Here is a 17967-nt window from a genome sequence, read left to right as displayed (position 1 = left end):
TAATAGCACATGGTGTGGGTTTCAGAGTAGAGCGTTTTGTCGGTGTGGATCACACCCTTTCTCGTGGTAAACAGGAATCAAAATCAACTATTTTTTAAAAACTGTAATATGTATCTCAAATACTCATTCGAACGGGCAGGCAAATCAGTGCTGGAAACACACAAGAAGAAACCTTGAACTTTATACAATACAAAGGAGTATTCGAAGGTGCGGAAAAACCACCAGACTCTTTCATGAAGAGCTGACACCATTTACATGTAGGTGGATCAGAGGCAGCTTGAGCTGGCACCGGTTGTAAGTGGGATTGCGCGGTTACAGGGTTTTGATACCTTTTGTAGATCCAAGTTTCTGGCCATGACATGAATCCTTACTCACTGTGAATGAAGTTGTATGTAAGATAATGTACCTGTAGAAGTTTTTGAGACAAAAAGTGAAAATTACAGAGTGATATTTTCAGGAGAGTCGCTTAAAGACCCTGGACACTTTTGGTAATAAATTGTCAAAGACCAGTCTTCTCACTTGGTGTATCTCAACATGCATAAAATAACAAACCTGTGAAAATTTGAACTCAATTGGTGGTTGAAGTTGCAAGATAATAATGGAAGAAAAAAATACCCTTGTCACTCGAAGTTGTGTGCTTTCAGATGCTTCATTTTAAAGGTGTCAAAATGAAACTCAAATACTTTAGTGGAAAAATTACTTCTTTCTCGAAAACTATATTATTTCAGAGGTAGCCGTTTCTGACAATGTTTTATACTATCAACAGCTCTCCATTGATCGTTTTTATGCCAGTCTTTATGCTAACAATTAGTATGAGTAATTACCAATAGTGTCCAGTGCCTTTGATTTACTGGTAAGTACAGTACTGGTAATTATACATTGTACATAATATGCTAAAATAATTTTCGTCTCCTGAGACAAATTGTTTTTATATAAGGAAATGTTAATCAAAACTCATCAATGTTTGTTGTTACAAAATTTTGAGAGAATTTTAAATGTAATGTAAACTACATTTAGTTTTGGATTGTTCACCTCAAGTTGAACCTCTTGGATTCAATTTTATATAGTTATGGAAACAAAGCAATGAGATGGGCACACAGTTTGTCTCAGCACAGTAAAATATGGCTCAACAAAAACAATTTGGGGGCTATACACATGACTTGTTCTCAGCACATTTTTGCTTACCAGATAAATTTACTAGGCTGGCTTTCATATGTAATGAATGACAATGTGTATGAGTGCTTTGGTGAGAATATTTACATTGGTGGAAATATGGAATATTTCACTCAACAGGGCAACAAAAGGTTCATAAGTCAATGTCTTGACAATTGAGTCAAGACGAGCAGATATGCTAAGCATAGAAAAAGCTATAACCAAATGTTTACCATTTAATATGCTTTTTAACCCTCACCCCCCCCCCCAACATTACTTTGTATTTGGTTGGTAACATGTTTCATTTCATTATTTATTGCGGGTTTATTAGGTAAGGGGTTGTTTCCGATGAATATTTGGGATGTACTCAAATGAAATTACTTGATAAATGTTGTGTTTGTTTTCAGTCTGCTTCTAAGAAGCCTGTATTAGTGGTGTTAGGAGATGCAACATGGACCATCAAACTCAACAATGGTGCTCATAAAGCCTTTGAACAATATACAGGTTAGTTATACACCCTGGTAGGATGTCAGTCTCCATAACACTACTACTGATAATAATAATCATAATAATTGTTTTTTTTTATAGTGCTTTATGCACCATGTCTTGAAGAGCTTCCAACATTTTTACCCCTGATCACTAGGCCTTTTTATTCCTTAAAGCCATTGGACACTTTCTGTAAACAGTATTGTCCAAGGCCCACACTTCGTGTATCACAACTTCTATATAAAATAACAAACCTGTGAAAATTTAGGCTCAATTGGTCATTGGAGTCGGGAGAAAATAAGGGGAAACCCACCCTTTTTTCCGCACGTTTCGCCGTGTCATGACGTGTTTAAAATAAATCCGTAATTCTCGATATTGAGAATTGGTATTGTTTTACTGTTTTCTCAAAAAGTAAAACATTCCATGGAATAATATTTCAAGAGAAGTCTTTCACCATTACCTTCTGTAAACCCTGTAAGTTATTTGTAAATCTGTGAACTTTAAAAATAAATTCTGTTCTGAAAGTGTCCAATGGCTTTAAACCATCTCAGCTCCCTGGGGAGTAAACAGCCTGTGCCGCCAAATATGTAGCACACTGAGCTAAATCAATCACAAGAACCATATCTGCCCTCACAGGTACCATTTACCCCTGGGTGGAGATAAGCAAAAGTGTCTTGCTCAGGGACACAAGTGTCACGGCTGAGATTCGAACACACACTCTGCTAAACAGAAACAGCAGAGGTGAAAGAGGGGAGGGGGGGGGGGGGGGCAATATACATGTAGCAAAGAATTGTAGAGGAAAAGTCTGCACCAGGTAGGTACTTGTAAAACTAAGTAGCTGGTAATGAGTGTGTTTGTGCTGAGATTAGATTTGATTGAACACATACGGACTGGTGAACGATTTGGCAAACGAGGCCTACAGACACATGTACTCAAAAGTCAGGGTTCACTTGTCTGGCTGGTGGGTGGGAAAACAAGATGAGTGCCATCTCTGATGTACAAATTTCAATGTTAACTGAATCGTTAGATCTGGTTATATAATGTAGTGTCCATAAATGTATGAAAAATTTATGATTTTAAAACATAGCCTGCGAGAAAGACTCTGCTAGGATTGAAACGTCAGGCCATTAACTATTTTTTGCATTTATACCATCAGTCCATTTGGTTGGTAAGTTTGTTGCAGCAGCTAATTCTATTTTCCGATATTAAAACATGTAACAACTTACACAACTAGGCCTAATGTTCTCTTTCTTTGTTTTAATTCTACAGTAAATCTGACTCAGCTTAGACCAGAACTGCAGCGGACAACAGAGGAAACCAAAATAGTCTGGATGATGCAAGGTTTGTACAATCACTAAATCTTACATTGTACCCCAAAATTGCAAAGTTCTTGCAAGTATTTTAGTCTTGTCAGACTATTGGTTTGAATACACAGTTAACTGATGACAACTGTTGTTACATCCATGAGTCAGACACTACATCACTTAAAGTCAAATTGTCTTTATTTCTTTGATATGATATTGATACATAGAAATATTTGAATAATGCTTTGTCTTCTAATACATTAAGCTGTAAAAATCCTAGAATCCTATCAGAAATGAGAACACTTGGTGTTAGTAAGTGTTTAGTCTTGGTGGTTTACCAATTGTAGCCTATTATGTTGATTTCTAGTCTACTAGTTACTAGCATTCCTGGGCAAAGTTTAGTCTTGGTGGTTTACCAATTGTAGCCTATTATGTTGATTTCTAGTCTACTAGTTACTAGCATTCCTGGGCAAAGTTTAGTCTTGGTGGTTTACCAATTGTAGCCTATTATGTTGATTTCTAGTCTACTAGTTACTAGCATTCCTGGGCAAAGTTTAGTCTTGGTGGTTTACCAATTGTAGCCTATTATGTTGATTTCTAGTCTACTAGTTACTAGCATTCCTGGGCGAAGTTTAGTCTTGGTGGTTTACCAATTGTAGCCTATTATGTTGATTTCTAGTCTACTAGTTACTAGCATTCCTGGGCAAAGGTTAGTCTTGGTGGTTTACCGATTGTAGCCTATTATATTGATTTCTAGTCTACTAGTTACTAGCTAGCCTTGCTCAAGGCAGTCGCATTATTCGCTCCGAAAAGACGCAGCTGTAAACCCACCCGCCGTATACCCTGTGCACGGTGTGTGCGATCACACCGAATGACCCACCCGTATACATACTGTCACATCGCACGAATACTGTTCACACAAGTCATCGCACTCGTACACCACTAACCGCATGCGGAGGCCGTCAGGCCGACAGCCTTGTCGGATCTGTATCTTCCCGTTTTAATGTGTTGTATTGAAAAAATTCCAATAGTGGACGAAATTGGGGGGCTCTAGGATATGCTAGTATGCAGCTCATGAATATGTATATCGTTCGTCAGACAACACAGGATGTGAGGCAAATGAATTATTCATTTTGACGTCCAATCACGCACTTCCCTTATCACGACCTTTGGACCCTATCATGCGTCCGTGGTGGTGGTGTGTGAGGTAAACATGTCTCGTCTTTCGCGGGCATTATGGTAATGAGCTGACCGTGGGAACTCCTCGCTTATTATAGTAATGAGGTCAGTGGCTTCAACACAGATCCTACAAGGCTGTCGGCCTGACGGCCTCCGCATGGGATGCGGATAGTGTACGGGGGCATCGTGTCGTGTGATGTTACGCACAGTGAATACGGGTGGGTTTTACGCACAGTGAATACGGGTGGGTTTTTATACAGCGGCGGTCTTTTTTCGGAGTAAATAATTCGACTGCCTTGAGCAAGGCTAGTTACTAGCATTCCTGGGCGAAGTTTAGTCTTGGTGGTTTACCAATTGTAGCCTATTATGTTGATTTCTAGTCTACTAGTTACTAGCATTCCTGGGCGAAGTTTCAACTTGAACACAAAAAAAGCACAACAAGATTACTCTCACCAGAATAAAGTTTACAGCCAACCTACCATGTCACATGTCAAAATTGTGACTGGTATCTTGCTCATTGCTGCTCAATAGTCACATGTAATAATAATAGTTAATAATAATTGTGGCTTCTAGTATAGCGCACATGTCTGTCACTCAGTGACGCTCCTGGCGCTGTAAAGTAATATTTTCTACAGAAAAAAAATTAAAAGTTCACAGATTTATAAATAACTTACAGGGTTCACAGAAGGTAATGGTGAAAGACTTCTCTTGAAATATTATTCCATGAGATGCTTTACTTTTGAGAAAACATTAAAACAATATCAATTCTCGATATCGAGAATTACGGATTTATTTTAAACACATGTCATGACACGACGAAACGTGCGGAAACAAGGGTGGGTTTTCCCGTTATTTGCTCCCGACTCCGATGACCAATTGAGCCTAAATTTTCACAGGTTTGATATTTTATATAAAGTTGTGAAACACGAAGTGTGGGCCTTAGACAATACTGTTTACCGAAAGTGTCCAATGGCTTTAAGCAGCTCTATGAAATTGGACCCAGAGTATGTAACTATGAGTCATTAAATCTATATAAAATAAATGTTTATAGAAGTAAAAATTGATAGGAAATGTAACAATTCATGGTTTCTTTATTTCATTTGCAGCCCCAGTACAGGAGCATTTGCTAGTTGGCTCCCGCAGTATGATCACCAATGAACGGGTGACTATGTACAATGATGCTGCAGCTGACATCTTGTAAGATATTATACTCAATCTTATGTAGGGCTCAATGCTTGAAACACCACTTTGTTATTTCAAGAAAATGTGTCTTTAAAATAATATTGGCTTCTTATTATAGACGATGTGACCTCTGACGTCACTCGAAAACCATAACATGATTCGTGCGCATACCACCGGGCAAAACCTTTGTGTTTTTGCAGCCAGCTAGAAAGTGTATGCATTCTTACCATGACTACGCATCTTTTTGCCCAGCGAAACATGACCTATACAGTGTTTTGTCAACAGAGGGCGGTTTGAATGTAAACATAGGTCACATCGTCTATAGAGGGCACTCAGTGACACTCAAGGCGCTTCAACATTCAGTATTTTCATGCAATGTATTTTGGAGCTACATGATTAGTATGATACCAATTCCCTTACCTAGCACCATGTAATGGTTTACAAGGTGCTGTGGCACAATATGCTGCCAATTAAACAAAGAACACCCGGGCGAACCCCTTCTCTTTTCAATAGGTGTACTGGGTTCTTTAACGTTTGTTACACAACACACAGTAACAACGGCTTTCTGTCCCATCCGAACACAGCAATAACCGAGACTCTTATCCAGACTGTGCTGAACAGAAACGCTTGAGTCCGCGGTGCTCGTATCCGCTCAGAGCTCCTGGGGACATTTCAGGTTATTTAGTTTGTTTCAAGCTGTGAGCTGAAGACCATTGTGAATAGTGATCCGTTCAGTCTATTTACTTGGTGTGCCACTTGTACGAGAACATTTATAACTTTCATTGGCACCTTTCAAAGGGTTGAATGACAAAAGACTTGGAAAAAGTTTTCATCCAGTTCAACTGTAAAGGTTTGAATTCTGAGAAAGAAACACAGTAAGCTGTTTTCGGAGCCCATACTCTCCCACAAGAGACAAGGGTATCACCAAGAAAAAATCTTTTCTCTTTCATCTCATGTCCATGGTTTTACCACAGATCTTACATGTTGAGGGACATGAAGGCATTTGCCCTTGTTACTTCTGTTAAGTTAAGGTCAGAATTTCAAAGACGAGAAGCACTGATTTTGTTGAATTCCTGTATTTCAAGAGGCACCAAGGCAAATATAAAGGACATTGCCTCTGTTGCTTTTTCAAGACGTATAGTTTTAGATCTCATCATTAAAACGCACAAGCAAATACAGACTATTAAAATGCAGTTCATTTCTAGAACATGTAGAAGGGGGATGTCAGTCTCACAGCAAGTAAGACGTGGATAATTTCATCCACTGTGTTATAATATGTGAACATTTGGTTTCATTCTCATGGTAGGAAGCTCTTAAAATGAAAAGTAATAGGATGTTTGAAGTGTTAAACAAACAGCCTCTGTGTGCTATGATTATTTACAGAGAACACACAAAAGTGAAACTGTGGTATTCCGCAATTAAAACACAAGCAAATACAGACTATTAAAATGCAGTTCATTTCTAGAACATGTAGAAGGGGGATGTCAGTCTCACAGCAAGTAAGACGTGGATAATTTCATCCACTGTGTTATAATATGTGAACATTTGGTTTCATTCTCATGGTAGGAAGCTCTTAAAATGAAAAGTAATAGGATGTTTGAAGTGTTAAACAAACAGCCTCTGTGTGCTATGATTATTTACAGAGAAAACACAAAAGTGAAACTGTGGTATTCCGCAATTAAAACATCTAACTTATCTAAATATGATACAACAGATGGACTGCACATGAGTGATGAGACATTGGAGACAGTGAGTATTATTTAACATACATGTACAGAGCCAAATTTCATAGAGCTGCTTTTGTCAATTGCTTTAAAACGTCCTGCTAAGCAAAAGAGGGCAAGATACCAGTCAAAAATTGTTTATGTGGCTGGTACCCAATGCTGGTACGCATGAAGTTGTTGTGCTTAGCTACTTTTTGTGCTTAAGCAGCTCTATGAAATTTGGCCCATGTCTCTCTATGCACCATTGGGTGCACTTAGCTGAAATCTCTTGCTAAACACTCACACTGAAGCTCACTGAGAGAAAGACAAAGACAAATCGTAATTGTGCATTTGCATTTAAAAAATAACTTAAGAACTAACTCCGCGGCAGAGAAGTTCATAATGAGAGGTCCCCTTTGATCCACTTCACCAAAGTAGTAGTCCCAGCCAATTTCCTACCTTCCTAGGCTCCCAGGTAGTAGTTTATAAGCAGGACTGTTCTTTTCAGAACTGAGAAGTCTCCGGAATTAAAACAAAAACAAAAAAGAACATAATCTACACCGCAAAGTAGTTATACACATGGTAATACTGCAAACCAAACATACATGGTTGTTTATAATAATTTGCATCTGACAGCAAAAGGACAAAAGACAGTAGTTTGCAAAAACTTTACAACACTGTAACAGATCCCAATACCTCCAAACTATTTCCCAACTAAGTCCGAATGGGAGAATGTTGAGTGTAGGTTCACTGTACTAAACTTCTTGTACTAGTGTGGTCCATTTTGAAGGTGTTTTGCAGCAAGAAAAGTTTTCCCTCAGATGGCAAGTGAAATAATTGCTAGAAAACACGCAGATTCGTCCAGAACAGAAGGAAAGGGTCCAAAGGCCACATGCAATAGACCAGCAACCGGTTTCACAAAATACTAGGATTAATCCTAATAACTAATAAAAGTCCTAACTTAGGATTAATCTTAAGGTTTCCATGTTACGTTGCAAGGCTGGGACTAATATTTATCCTAAGTAAGGAAGAGTTTGGTGAAGCCGAAGACTGCATGGTTAAAGTTCACCGACACATTGATGTCGTATATATACATGTATGTTAGGCTTATACGCTATATAAGAAGTACACTGGTTATGTCCTATTGTAACAATACAATTCTTTGATTTCAGGATGCCGATCTGTTGCTGAACTTGGTGTGTAATGCCAAGATCAAACCTTCAGCGACAACATGTTGTGCTGGAACAGACTTCACACCAAATATGCTGCAGATTATTGCACTGTGCTTCTTCGCTTTATGGTAAGTCAACTATTGGAAATTGTCAAATGCCAATTGATCCATTTGACCTGACGTCATCATCAGAAAAATCTTGGATGCGCCATTTTGGTGGTCAATGTCAACGCATGTTATTCAGTGAAGTGCGCATTTTTAGGTGACGCGGCGTTTACACGTAAGCCTATTGACCACCAACATGGTGAGTGTGGCATCAGTCGCCACGTGTGACGTGCGTGCAAGGGGTCAATACTTTGCAATTTTAAGAACATTTTTCAGATCCTAATGTACCTTACTGAGAGCTTTACTCATGAAAAAGAGAACATTTGTATCTAATAGAGGAAGATTCAATACAGCTTGGCCAAATCAATGATCCTGTGTATGGATACTGCAAGAGCTTGTTCAAGAGCTTGTTGTTTTACTCAAAGTTTGTTTGGTTGTGGCCACATCTTCATAGTTTGGCCGATAAGAGCATCGGACTCAAGCTCTGGTGTTTCTGTTCAGCAGAGTGTGGGTTCAAGTCACGGTCGTGACACTTGTGTCCGTAAGCAAGACGCTTAACCATTTTGCTGCATCCTTCGGGTGTTGTGTAATGCATATAAAAGAACCCAGTGCATATTGTATTAAAAGAAGGGGTTTGCCCAGGTGTTCCTGGTTTGATTGGCTGCATATTGCGCCACATAACCTTGTACATGTAAACCATTACAGTACATGGTACTTTGTAAGAGGAATTGGTGTTATACTTCAAAAAATTTGCTCCACAATACCATGCAGGAAAATACTGAATGTTTAAGCACATTGAACGTCATCGATTGACGAATATGAGCGCTATGCAAGAAACCATTATTTTCATTAATATTTAGTCTCAAAGCTTTTCCATTAATACCAGAAACAGCCCATCAAATCAAATCCCACATGCAATGATCAAGTCTTCTTTGACAAAGATAAATTAATACAAAGTCCTCCTCCTTGTATTTTAAAGTCAGAAATGGTTTCGCCCCTACTTATCTCTATAACCTAATTTCTAACAAAGCTCACAGATCTCGCAATCTACGTTCTTCTTTCTACTTCCAATTAGTGCTTGTCCCCTGCACCCCTCACTTATACGCGGTATGGCCAACGAGCCTTCACACAGCCAGTGCATCTTCATTATGGAACAATCTCACTCTTAACATCCTTGAGGCATTATCTCTTGATTCCTTCAAAGTCATGTTAAAAAACTCATTTCTTTTATGCTAAGCTAAGTTATTACAATTTGTGTTTATTTGTTGATACTCTGTACAGCGCTCTGTAACTTTTGCAAAAGGCGCTTTCTCAAAATTATTTATTATTATTATTATTATTCTGCAGTGGAATTGTTTCTCTTGGTCTGAAAGTTCGTCTACGTCACATTGCGACAACTCCTCCCCAGGAGCTAGTCTCCATTCCAGGAGATCAACTCCATAACCATGAGGGCTCTAATACCAGGGATCCTGAGTTGGGTTTTAAACACAGGAAGGTGGACGACCTGTACATCCTAGAGGCTTATAAATTGACAAGTTCCCTCGCAAAGTTTGGTGTTATTCTTCTCTACTTCTTTCTTGCTGACAGGTAATCTGGAGCATGCTCAAATAATCCTAGAAATAATGTATGTTTTTTTTTCCTTCATTTTATTGGAGGGATATGATTTCTTTCATTAATTGTTTTTGAGGAAATAAAATAAGCTATTGTAAATTGCCTACAAAAGGACCTTTGGTATATATGCAAAAAGTAGTTAATGGCCTGACGTTCTGGCCCTAGCTAAAATGAATCAGTATTCAAACACATATTTTTCTACATGCAAGTTAATATTTTGAATAATGTTGACGTTTTCTTCCACGGGAAAATACCTGCAAAAGGTTCACAAAAGCATAATGGCCAATCCAAATTGCCAACTTTCAACCAAGAAAATGCTCCAATGCTCTAATTTCTACATGCAAGTTCATCATTTGTATTTAAGGGAATATTGAATTATGGGATAAAATAAGGCAGTTGTGCTTGCTTAAATTTTATAAGCTTTAAGACCACATATTACCTCCTCATCATGTAAAGCAACACTACCTGAATTTCCAGATCGATTTAAACAAATTTGTTTTTAATTACATTTAGAACGGACCTTCTTCCCAAGGAGCAGAAGTATTACACCAACAAAGGTTTCTTTGTCCCGCTGGTTTATATAATCATTCTGGGACTATTCTTTGTTGAAAAAGTACCCACGGTAAGATTGAAAACAAAGAAGATCAGTTGTTTTCATTTATTTTTAGTTCAGTTCAGATACATATTTCTTTCCATACTTAAAAATGACGACTGATATAGGTAATACTGGAGTAAATCAAACAATTCAAATAAGTAGCAATAAGCATGACAAATATAGAGTACATGTATTTGGCTGTGTGATAAGCAGAAGCTTGTAGAAAACAGCCAAACAAACAGACACACAAACAAAAGGACTGACAAACAATGGACATTTTAATGTTAACAATTCTCTTTAATGCCTGTTTGTTATTTTCTGTAATGTCATTAGTTGAAAGATTCTTAGTCAAGATCAAAAACCTTGATGAAACTAAATTGGGATGAAGCATTTATACTGGCACAAACAGAATCCCTGTGTTACAACTTTTGTGCACTTGCCTCACAATTTTTGTTTGAATTCTTTTTTTTGGGGGGGGGGGGATTCAGATAAAAAAATGAAACCAAAGATGTACCATCCACCACATGAGCATTTTATCGACATTACGAGTTAACCATAATGAGAATGTTCTTTGTCACCCTTTTACAGCCATCAGTATTGAACATCCCTCAGACAACAGAATGGAAAGGTTGGATGCAACTTATTATACTTGTCTATCATATCACAGGAGCTAGCAAGGTAAGAACCGCCTCTAATACTACCAGAAATCCTCTTCAATATAGGACTTATTATATGGCTTTGGGTGATGGATTACTGACTGCATACTGATCATGGACCCAGCATACTGAATCACAATGTTTATAGATTGAAACACTTAATGCTCAAAAGATTTCGTAAGTTTCAGGGGAGATCCTTGATCGAGAAGGATAGAGTTTAATTGAATGTAGATGTTTTTTGCCAGCATAAAGTTGCTTATTTTTACTCTGACATGAAACTTGATAGCTAACTGGAAAAATCATTTCCTTTTGATTTTCAGAAAATTCCCATCTACATGCATGTAAGAGTTCTAGTGGCATGTTATCTCTTTCTGACGGCCTATGGTCAGTTTACTGCCTCCTGGGACAGACAGAAATTTGGCCTGGTCAGAGTTTGTCAGGTGAGTTGTAATTAAGTGCAACAAAGTTTTGGCAAGGTTATAAGAAACACGTAATTAAGGTACAATGTAATAATGTGATGTCCGATGTTTCCAAGTTTAAATTTTATCATTCTTTTTTTTACAATGTATCTTTAAGCAATATTTTGTTCAATTTAATGGAGTTGCTTAGTGATTGATTTTGTGCTTACATTGCAATTTTCATTTCAAAGCGCTGTTATCAGGAATTTTGTTATTTTTTTATGATCATAAATCGCCTACTATCACAAGGTGAGGGCTAGAGGCTCAACTGATTTGGGCTGTCGACCCAAATCAAATATCACCAGGAGCACATTGCCACCTACTCCTGGGGCTGAAACAGAGTTACCCCCTTCACAGTCTGTAAGGATGTAGGCGTGGGTATCATCCACTAGGAGCCCGGCTGGTAGAGCAGAATGCACCTTCCCAAGTTTTTACAAAGCAATTAAGGTTAAGTACCTTGATCAAATCCACACTCAGTTGCTGACAACGCCAGAGCTTGTTTTTTTTAATAGACTGCTCGGCTATGACACACCTTTAAAAGCATGCAAGTCTTCTGGTGCTTACTGTAAGCAAATTAATAATATTACAATGCAAATCCATGGTAAATGTGCATACTTGTCGCAAATTTTCAAATGTACTTTCTTAAAGATGTATATTTTCTTGTCATGAAATTTTTTAGTTAAGACTCTACATTGATCAAAATGTGTGATTCAAGTTCTTTCAGCTTTGTCTTGCATTGCAGGCTTTTAAATAGTAATTGCTTTCACATGATTTATGTTTGTTTTGATAGGTTTTATTCAGACAGAACTTCCTAGTAGTTCTGTTGTGTATTGTGATGAACAGACCGTATCAGGCTTACTACTTTGTTCCTCTGATATCATTCTGGTTTCTGATTATCTACGCCACTATGGCGTCTCCGCCAAGAGTCACCAGGGAATCAGCTGAAGGTACGTACTGGAATACAGAGTTCAAGTGTAAACCTAATAGACTATTATACTCGGACTCTGATAAAAGAACAATAAACACCTTCTAATTGTTGTTCGCCACAGTTTTTTATTAACCTGTTTTAGCCAGATAACGATATTTTTTGGCAAGCTGGCATATTTTAAAACTTGGATAAAACCTTCAAACATTATAAAAGTTAACACTAAAACCAAAGGACACCCAGGTCCTAAAATGTTTATCATAAATGGACTCCCAGGTTCAAAGGACTCCCAGGTCCAAGGACGGTCCAACTTGGCATCAATGGACTCCTAGACCCAAGTCACAATTGGCTTACGATGGGTTTGCGAGTAGTTTGCGAAGGATTTCGAAGCATTTTCAGTTGTGGCCCTATCCTTGTGTCTGCCAGCTCAATTTGGGGAATCGGGCGATGCAAACTGATAGCCAATAAAGCGGTCGATGATTGGCCGACGTCCAACACATATCGGTTGGGCTTTGGGCCAACAGGAGGCAGGACACCTTCAATTGTGACTGTGACCGCCGCGATCTTTCGCTGATCTCTACACACCGGTCAATGCCTAGACATCGCACACGCCACCCGGCCAGCGCTTCAATTGTGCCTTGGGTATTAGTGAACTAATTCCATCAAGTTTCTATGGCACGATACCAATCACAAGCAATTTATACATGCCTGTTCAAATTATATTTGCCCTCAGAGGCCATAGTGTTAGCATGAGGGGTGTCTGTGTGTCTTTTGGAAACCCTGTTTTTAATTTGGATGCCCTTTTATTACCTGTCATTTACATGTAAATGTATTTTACGTGAACAATTTGGACACCCAGTTTTTAATTTCCATCAAATGTTGACACTCTTTTACCAAATCTTGTCTTAAACCTTGGTCAGGGCCCTATTTCATAAAGCCTGTAAGCACAAAAACTTGCTAAGCACAGACAAATATTACTTAGCAGAAACTGGTTACCAGCCAAAAGTACATTTAAGTTTACAATGTTGTGACTGGTGCCCCAGCCATTTTTTTGCTTAATATAGAAATTTGCCAAGTGTTATTTTCTGCTTAACAACTTTATGAAAGTGGGCCCTGGCCTATTTGGTTTAGGGTTTGATTTTCTCATCTCAAGGACTGGTCCAAGGGAAGTCCCTGCAGTGTCACTCAACAATGTTATTAGAAACCACCTTGGTGTACAACAAAGTAATACATGTTGTAGTCGACTAGGAATGTACATTTCACAGTTTATTCTATGTTCTTATGTAGTGTATTTATCTAATCTGTTTCAGCCAAGTCATCCCATATTATATTTATGTTAATGAAGCTTGGAGGGTTGCTTGCATTGTGTGTCGTTCTCTCTATGTCAGAGGTAGGTTTATATTGGGTTGAGAAAGTCAATGCTACAACACCATGTAGATTGTTTCTCTTTGGCTAAGGCTATTCAACATTGATGTTTAGGCAAAAGGGGATCAGATGCTGTCATAAAAGCCATAATCTAAGCTTCTGTTTCAAATATATATTTTAGCTTAAAAGCACTGGTTACTATTGGTAATTACTCAAAATAATTGTTAGCATAACAACTCACTTGGTAACGTGAAATGGAGAGCTGTTGATAGTGTAAAACATTGTGAGAAATGGCTCCCTCTGAAGTAACATAGTTTTTGAGAAAGAGGTATTTCTCACTCAGCCAATAAAATACTTAATTGGGAATCTGAAAATATACAAATTTGCACATCAAGTGTGTTTTTTTCTTTCATTATTCTCTTGCAATTTAGATGACTAGTTGAGTCCACATTTTGACTGGTTTGTTATTTTATGCTGGGATACACCAATGAGAATACATAGCTGGCATTTCTTTCAGATTAAGTAATCTCCCAAAGTCAACACTGCGGTACTTAAATAAGTAGCAAGACAAGGTCTTGATGTTTCTGCAAACTGAATACACAACATACTTTGTTCTTGAAGGATCATTATTGAGGAAAATGTATACTGTGTCTTGTTGCACATTTCAGAGGGCACCTAATAAATTAAATCCTGACAATGTGTGTTGTCTACCACCAGTGTTAAAATTTGTTTGTAATCCAGGTATTTACAAGTTCATGTTCGTAATATGTCTATTTGGATTTGTTTCAGATTTTCTTCAATTCTCTTTTTAAGTGGTGGCCAATAAACACGTTATTTTACTGGCCTGGTCAGAGTCTCTATGAATGGTGGTTCCGATGGAGACTTGACAGATATGTGAGTATTGTTAACTAGGAATTTAAAAAAAAAGATCATGACCAGGGCCCTAATTCATAGAGCCGCTTAAGCACATAAAAATTATGCTTACCAGAATCTTGGTCATTTCTGCTTAGCAGAAAAGAACAATTGCATATTAACAATTTAAGGCTCTTTGTCAAATTGACATCTACAAAAAATGCACTCGTTTGTTTTCAAATAATAAACCACAGGGAAACTGACTGGGTAAGTTTGAAATTATTTGGGATTGAACAAAAACAAATTGGGATTTGTTTCCCTGACAATTTTATTTCCTTCAATCTGTGACATTGATTTTTAGGATATGTTTCTTGTAACATATTTGGGTGGTTCAAATCATATAAAATACTTTTTATATACATTGTGTGGTTATATAGGTTGCCTTGTCTCAACTGTTTTCCAATCAGTTTCGGAACAGTTATGGTTGAGTGCCTTGCTCAAGGGCACAAATATCTTGACTGGGATTCAAAACTGCACTCTGCTGCTGACAACACTGAGTCTGGTGAATTAGACTGCTCATCCATAACATGCCGAAAGATGCTTTTTAAATCTAGATTTAAACTAGTCTACCTTCCACACGTTAATTTCTCCCCTTCAAAGCAATTCCCAATATTGTTCTTTTTCTCCCTCTTGCTTGTTGTAGAATTGATTGCATTTAAATGCTGATTCATAAATACCTCAGACAGTTTCACTATTCCTATTGGTGGAGAGTGTGTCACGTGGGGGTATTTAAACCGTTGATAATGACCAGTGTTTATAACCGGTTGTCTGCGCTAGTCTTGATGCAAGACGTTTCTTGTTACTGGCGACGCAGGCGCTGTCGGTGAGTTGGCAGCGCTGTGAAAGGAAAACCAGCGAATATGCGCCAAGACTATACGCGCATGCGCACGAACGGAACCAGAAAACACGCGTATGGACATCGTACATGTACATTCATCATGTATACTGAACATACATGTACCATGGAGGTGGAAACATACAGAGCTCAAGCACTCGGAAACGGATAAGTTTTACAGAGTTTCTTACTTTATTACGCCTTTTAACCAAAAAGGTATTTATGAATGGGAATCAAAGTGGGTTGAATTGGTTTTCAACTAGTGGTTTAAACCCGCCGAAGCCTGGTTCTTGATAATTTACCTCGACTTCGTCTCGGTAAAATTATCAAAAACCAGGCCTCGTTGGGATTAAATCACTAGTTGAAAACCTCTTCACCACACATTGATTCCCTTATTCTTGACTAACTCATCCCTTTTTCCATTTGCTTGATATTTCAGATATTAGTGTATGGGATGTTGTTTGCCATGGGTTACATCCACCTGAGAATAACTAAGAGGTTGAAGGATACCCTTCCAGAAAACTTATTTTCTACATCGTGGACAGTAGTCAGCGTTATCGTAGGAGCTTTATTTATTGCTGTGAGTTTTACATATTATGGGGGTTTTCTCAGAGGCATTATTGGTCTTAGATTTTATCGGCCTAAAAAATGAACAACTCCCCCATTTACTTGGTTGCCCACAGGCGGGCTCGAGTATGGCTTATCCAAGTAATTCAGTCTTCCATGAGGGTGGCCAGTTCATCTGTTGATTCTGCACTGGTGTCCTTTTGCAGCACCTTATTGTAAGACGCTTTTGATCTTCCACGTCTCCTGCGTCTGTGAGTTTGTTTCCACAGTGACCTGCTAACTGCATCTGACAGCCTAGAATTCTTCATACAATTATTTTTGCCACATTTCAATATGATTCTGATCTAATGCATGCCTTACATGTATGTGCCAGATACTGATGTTTTGCAACTAAGCATTGCAAAAATACACATGTTTTACTAACTTGTATAGAATTCCATATTTATGAAAATGTTTTTCTTTAATTGATGTTTGTTTTTGTTGTTGTTACAGATATATACAGTACATTCCTTCCTTTGCTACAGTAAACCAGATTGTAATGAGGTCCATACATACATCAGTGCACTTCCGGTATGTATACACTTTCTGTGCTGTTAGCTCTCATTCAAGTTTTGGTTACTACTTTAGCATACCAAACTTGATGTATCCATTTTGTGTTAAGCCGTGTTCGTATTGAACTAACGTTTTACCGCGACAGTGGTTAACATTCCAAAAGGGGAAACTTACCAGCGGCCGCACTTGGATTATTGACAAGGGTAAACTAACCGACACGATCGGTAAAACACATTTCGACTAACTTAAGAAAAACAGGTAGGGGTACATGACAGCGAGAATGCATTGAGAGTGCAACCGAGTGTCTGTCCATGTACACAATGACGTACGATGTGTCATCACACAATCACGTGGCGCTGCAGTTAGATCGGGGACTGGATGTGGCTTTTTACCAGGACGACTTTTACCCTGATCGCGCTCGCATTGGACTTTTCGGCTCGGTTAAACTAACCTGGTCAATTTAAGCGGGCACCTTTGAAATACTTGCTGGGCTGTTCGCATTGGACTTAAAAGGGGTAAGTTACCCATTGGCTTGGTAAGTTTACCCAAATTAAGTCCAATGCGAACAGGGCTTTAGAGGTGTACATGGAGTGAGTGATCAAAATTTGCATCACGTCATTTTGTACATGTATGTGGCTCCCTCTCATTCTTTTTTGATCTTGTGACTGTTTACAGTTTAGGGTGACTATATACAAACATGATTCATTTCAAGTGGATTGCGTCAAATACTTTAATCATCACATTTCTACTACTACATCTAATGTAGCACCCTACAAGTATTTTTCAAGTGCTCACAAGTTTTTAACAAGTGTGCGCACAGTGCAACCACATTTGGTTAGCCAGCACTTCCCTTGCAGGGGTGAGTGGTCAGGTATCTGCCCATGGTAGTTAGGCTGACTCTGCATAATGTGCATCCGTTGTGTTCATATGGATGTACCTTAAAGATTGCACCAAGACCACTAAGCTCTATGTAGAATAAAGCGCTTGTCATTAGGAGTTATGAAATTGGGGTCTAGATATTTGAGTTACAGATGAATGTTTAAAAAAACAAATTTTTGACAGTATTTCATTTTACTCTTTATGCAGGTGACAGGTATAATTATCTTGAGAAATTCCTCTGGGTATGTCCGTGCACGCTACAGCACATTCTTTGCATGGTTTGGCTCAATATCGTTGGAGGTAAGTCATGATTCAAACATACAAATTCCA

General features: G+C 38.3%; 1 protein-coding gene across 3 annotated transcripts in view; it reads left to right on the top strand.

The window, feature by feature from the left end:
• The window catches only part of LOC139939736 (N-acetylneuraminate (7)9-O-acetyltransferase-like), a 37951-nt gene that overhangs the window by 15666 nt on the left and 4318 nt on the right, over window positions 1-17967 (top strand). For all 3 annotated transcript variants that reach the window (XM_071935832.1, XM_071935833.1, XM_071935831.1), the window contains exons 7-21: window positions 1560-1656; window positions 2908-2979; window positions 5228-5318; window positions 6947-7052; window positions 8179-8306; window positions 9630-9869; window positions 10407-10515; window positions 11077-11166; window positions 11465-11584; window positions 12393-12549; window positions 13838-13917; window positions 14682-14786; window positions 16079-16219; window positions 16699-16776; window positions 17845-17937. In XM_071935832.1, the coding sequence (XP_071791933.1) occupies window positions 1560-1656; window positions 2908-2979; window positions 5228-5318; window positions 6947-7052; window positions 8179-8306; window positions 9630-9869; window positions 10407-10515; window positions 11077-11166; window positions 11465-11584; window positions 12393-12549; window positions 13838-13917; window positions 14682-14786; window positions 16079-16219; window positions 16699-16776; window positions 17845-17937 (1707 nt within the window). The remainder of the gene's footprint in view (window positions 1-1559; window positions 1657-2907; window positions 2980-5227; window positions 5319-6946; window positions 7053-8178; window positions 8307-9629; window positions 9870-10406; window positions 10516-11076; window positions 11167-11464; window positions 11585-12392; window positions 12550-13837; window positions 13918-14681; window positions 14787-16078; window positions 16220-16698; window positions 16777-17844; window positions 17938-17967) is intronic.

The sequence above is a fragment of the Asterias amurensis genome, chromosome 7 (genome assembly GCF_032118995.1).
Source record: "Asterias amurensis chromosome 7, ASM3211899v1".
NCBI lineage: Eukaryota > Metazoa > Echinodermata > Asteroidea > Forcipulatida > Asteriidae > Asterias > Asterias amurensis.
Note: the sequence above shows the minus strand (reverse complement) of the source record. Positions and strands in the feature narration are given on the sequence as shown.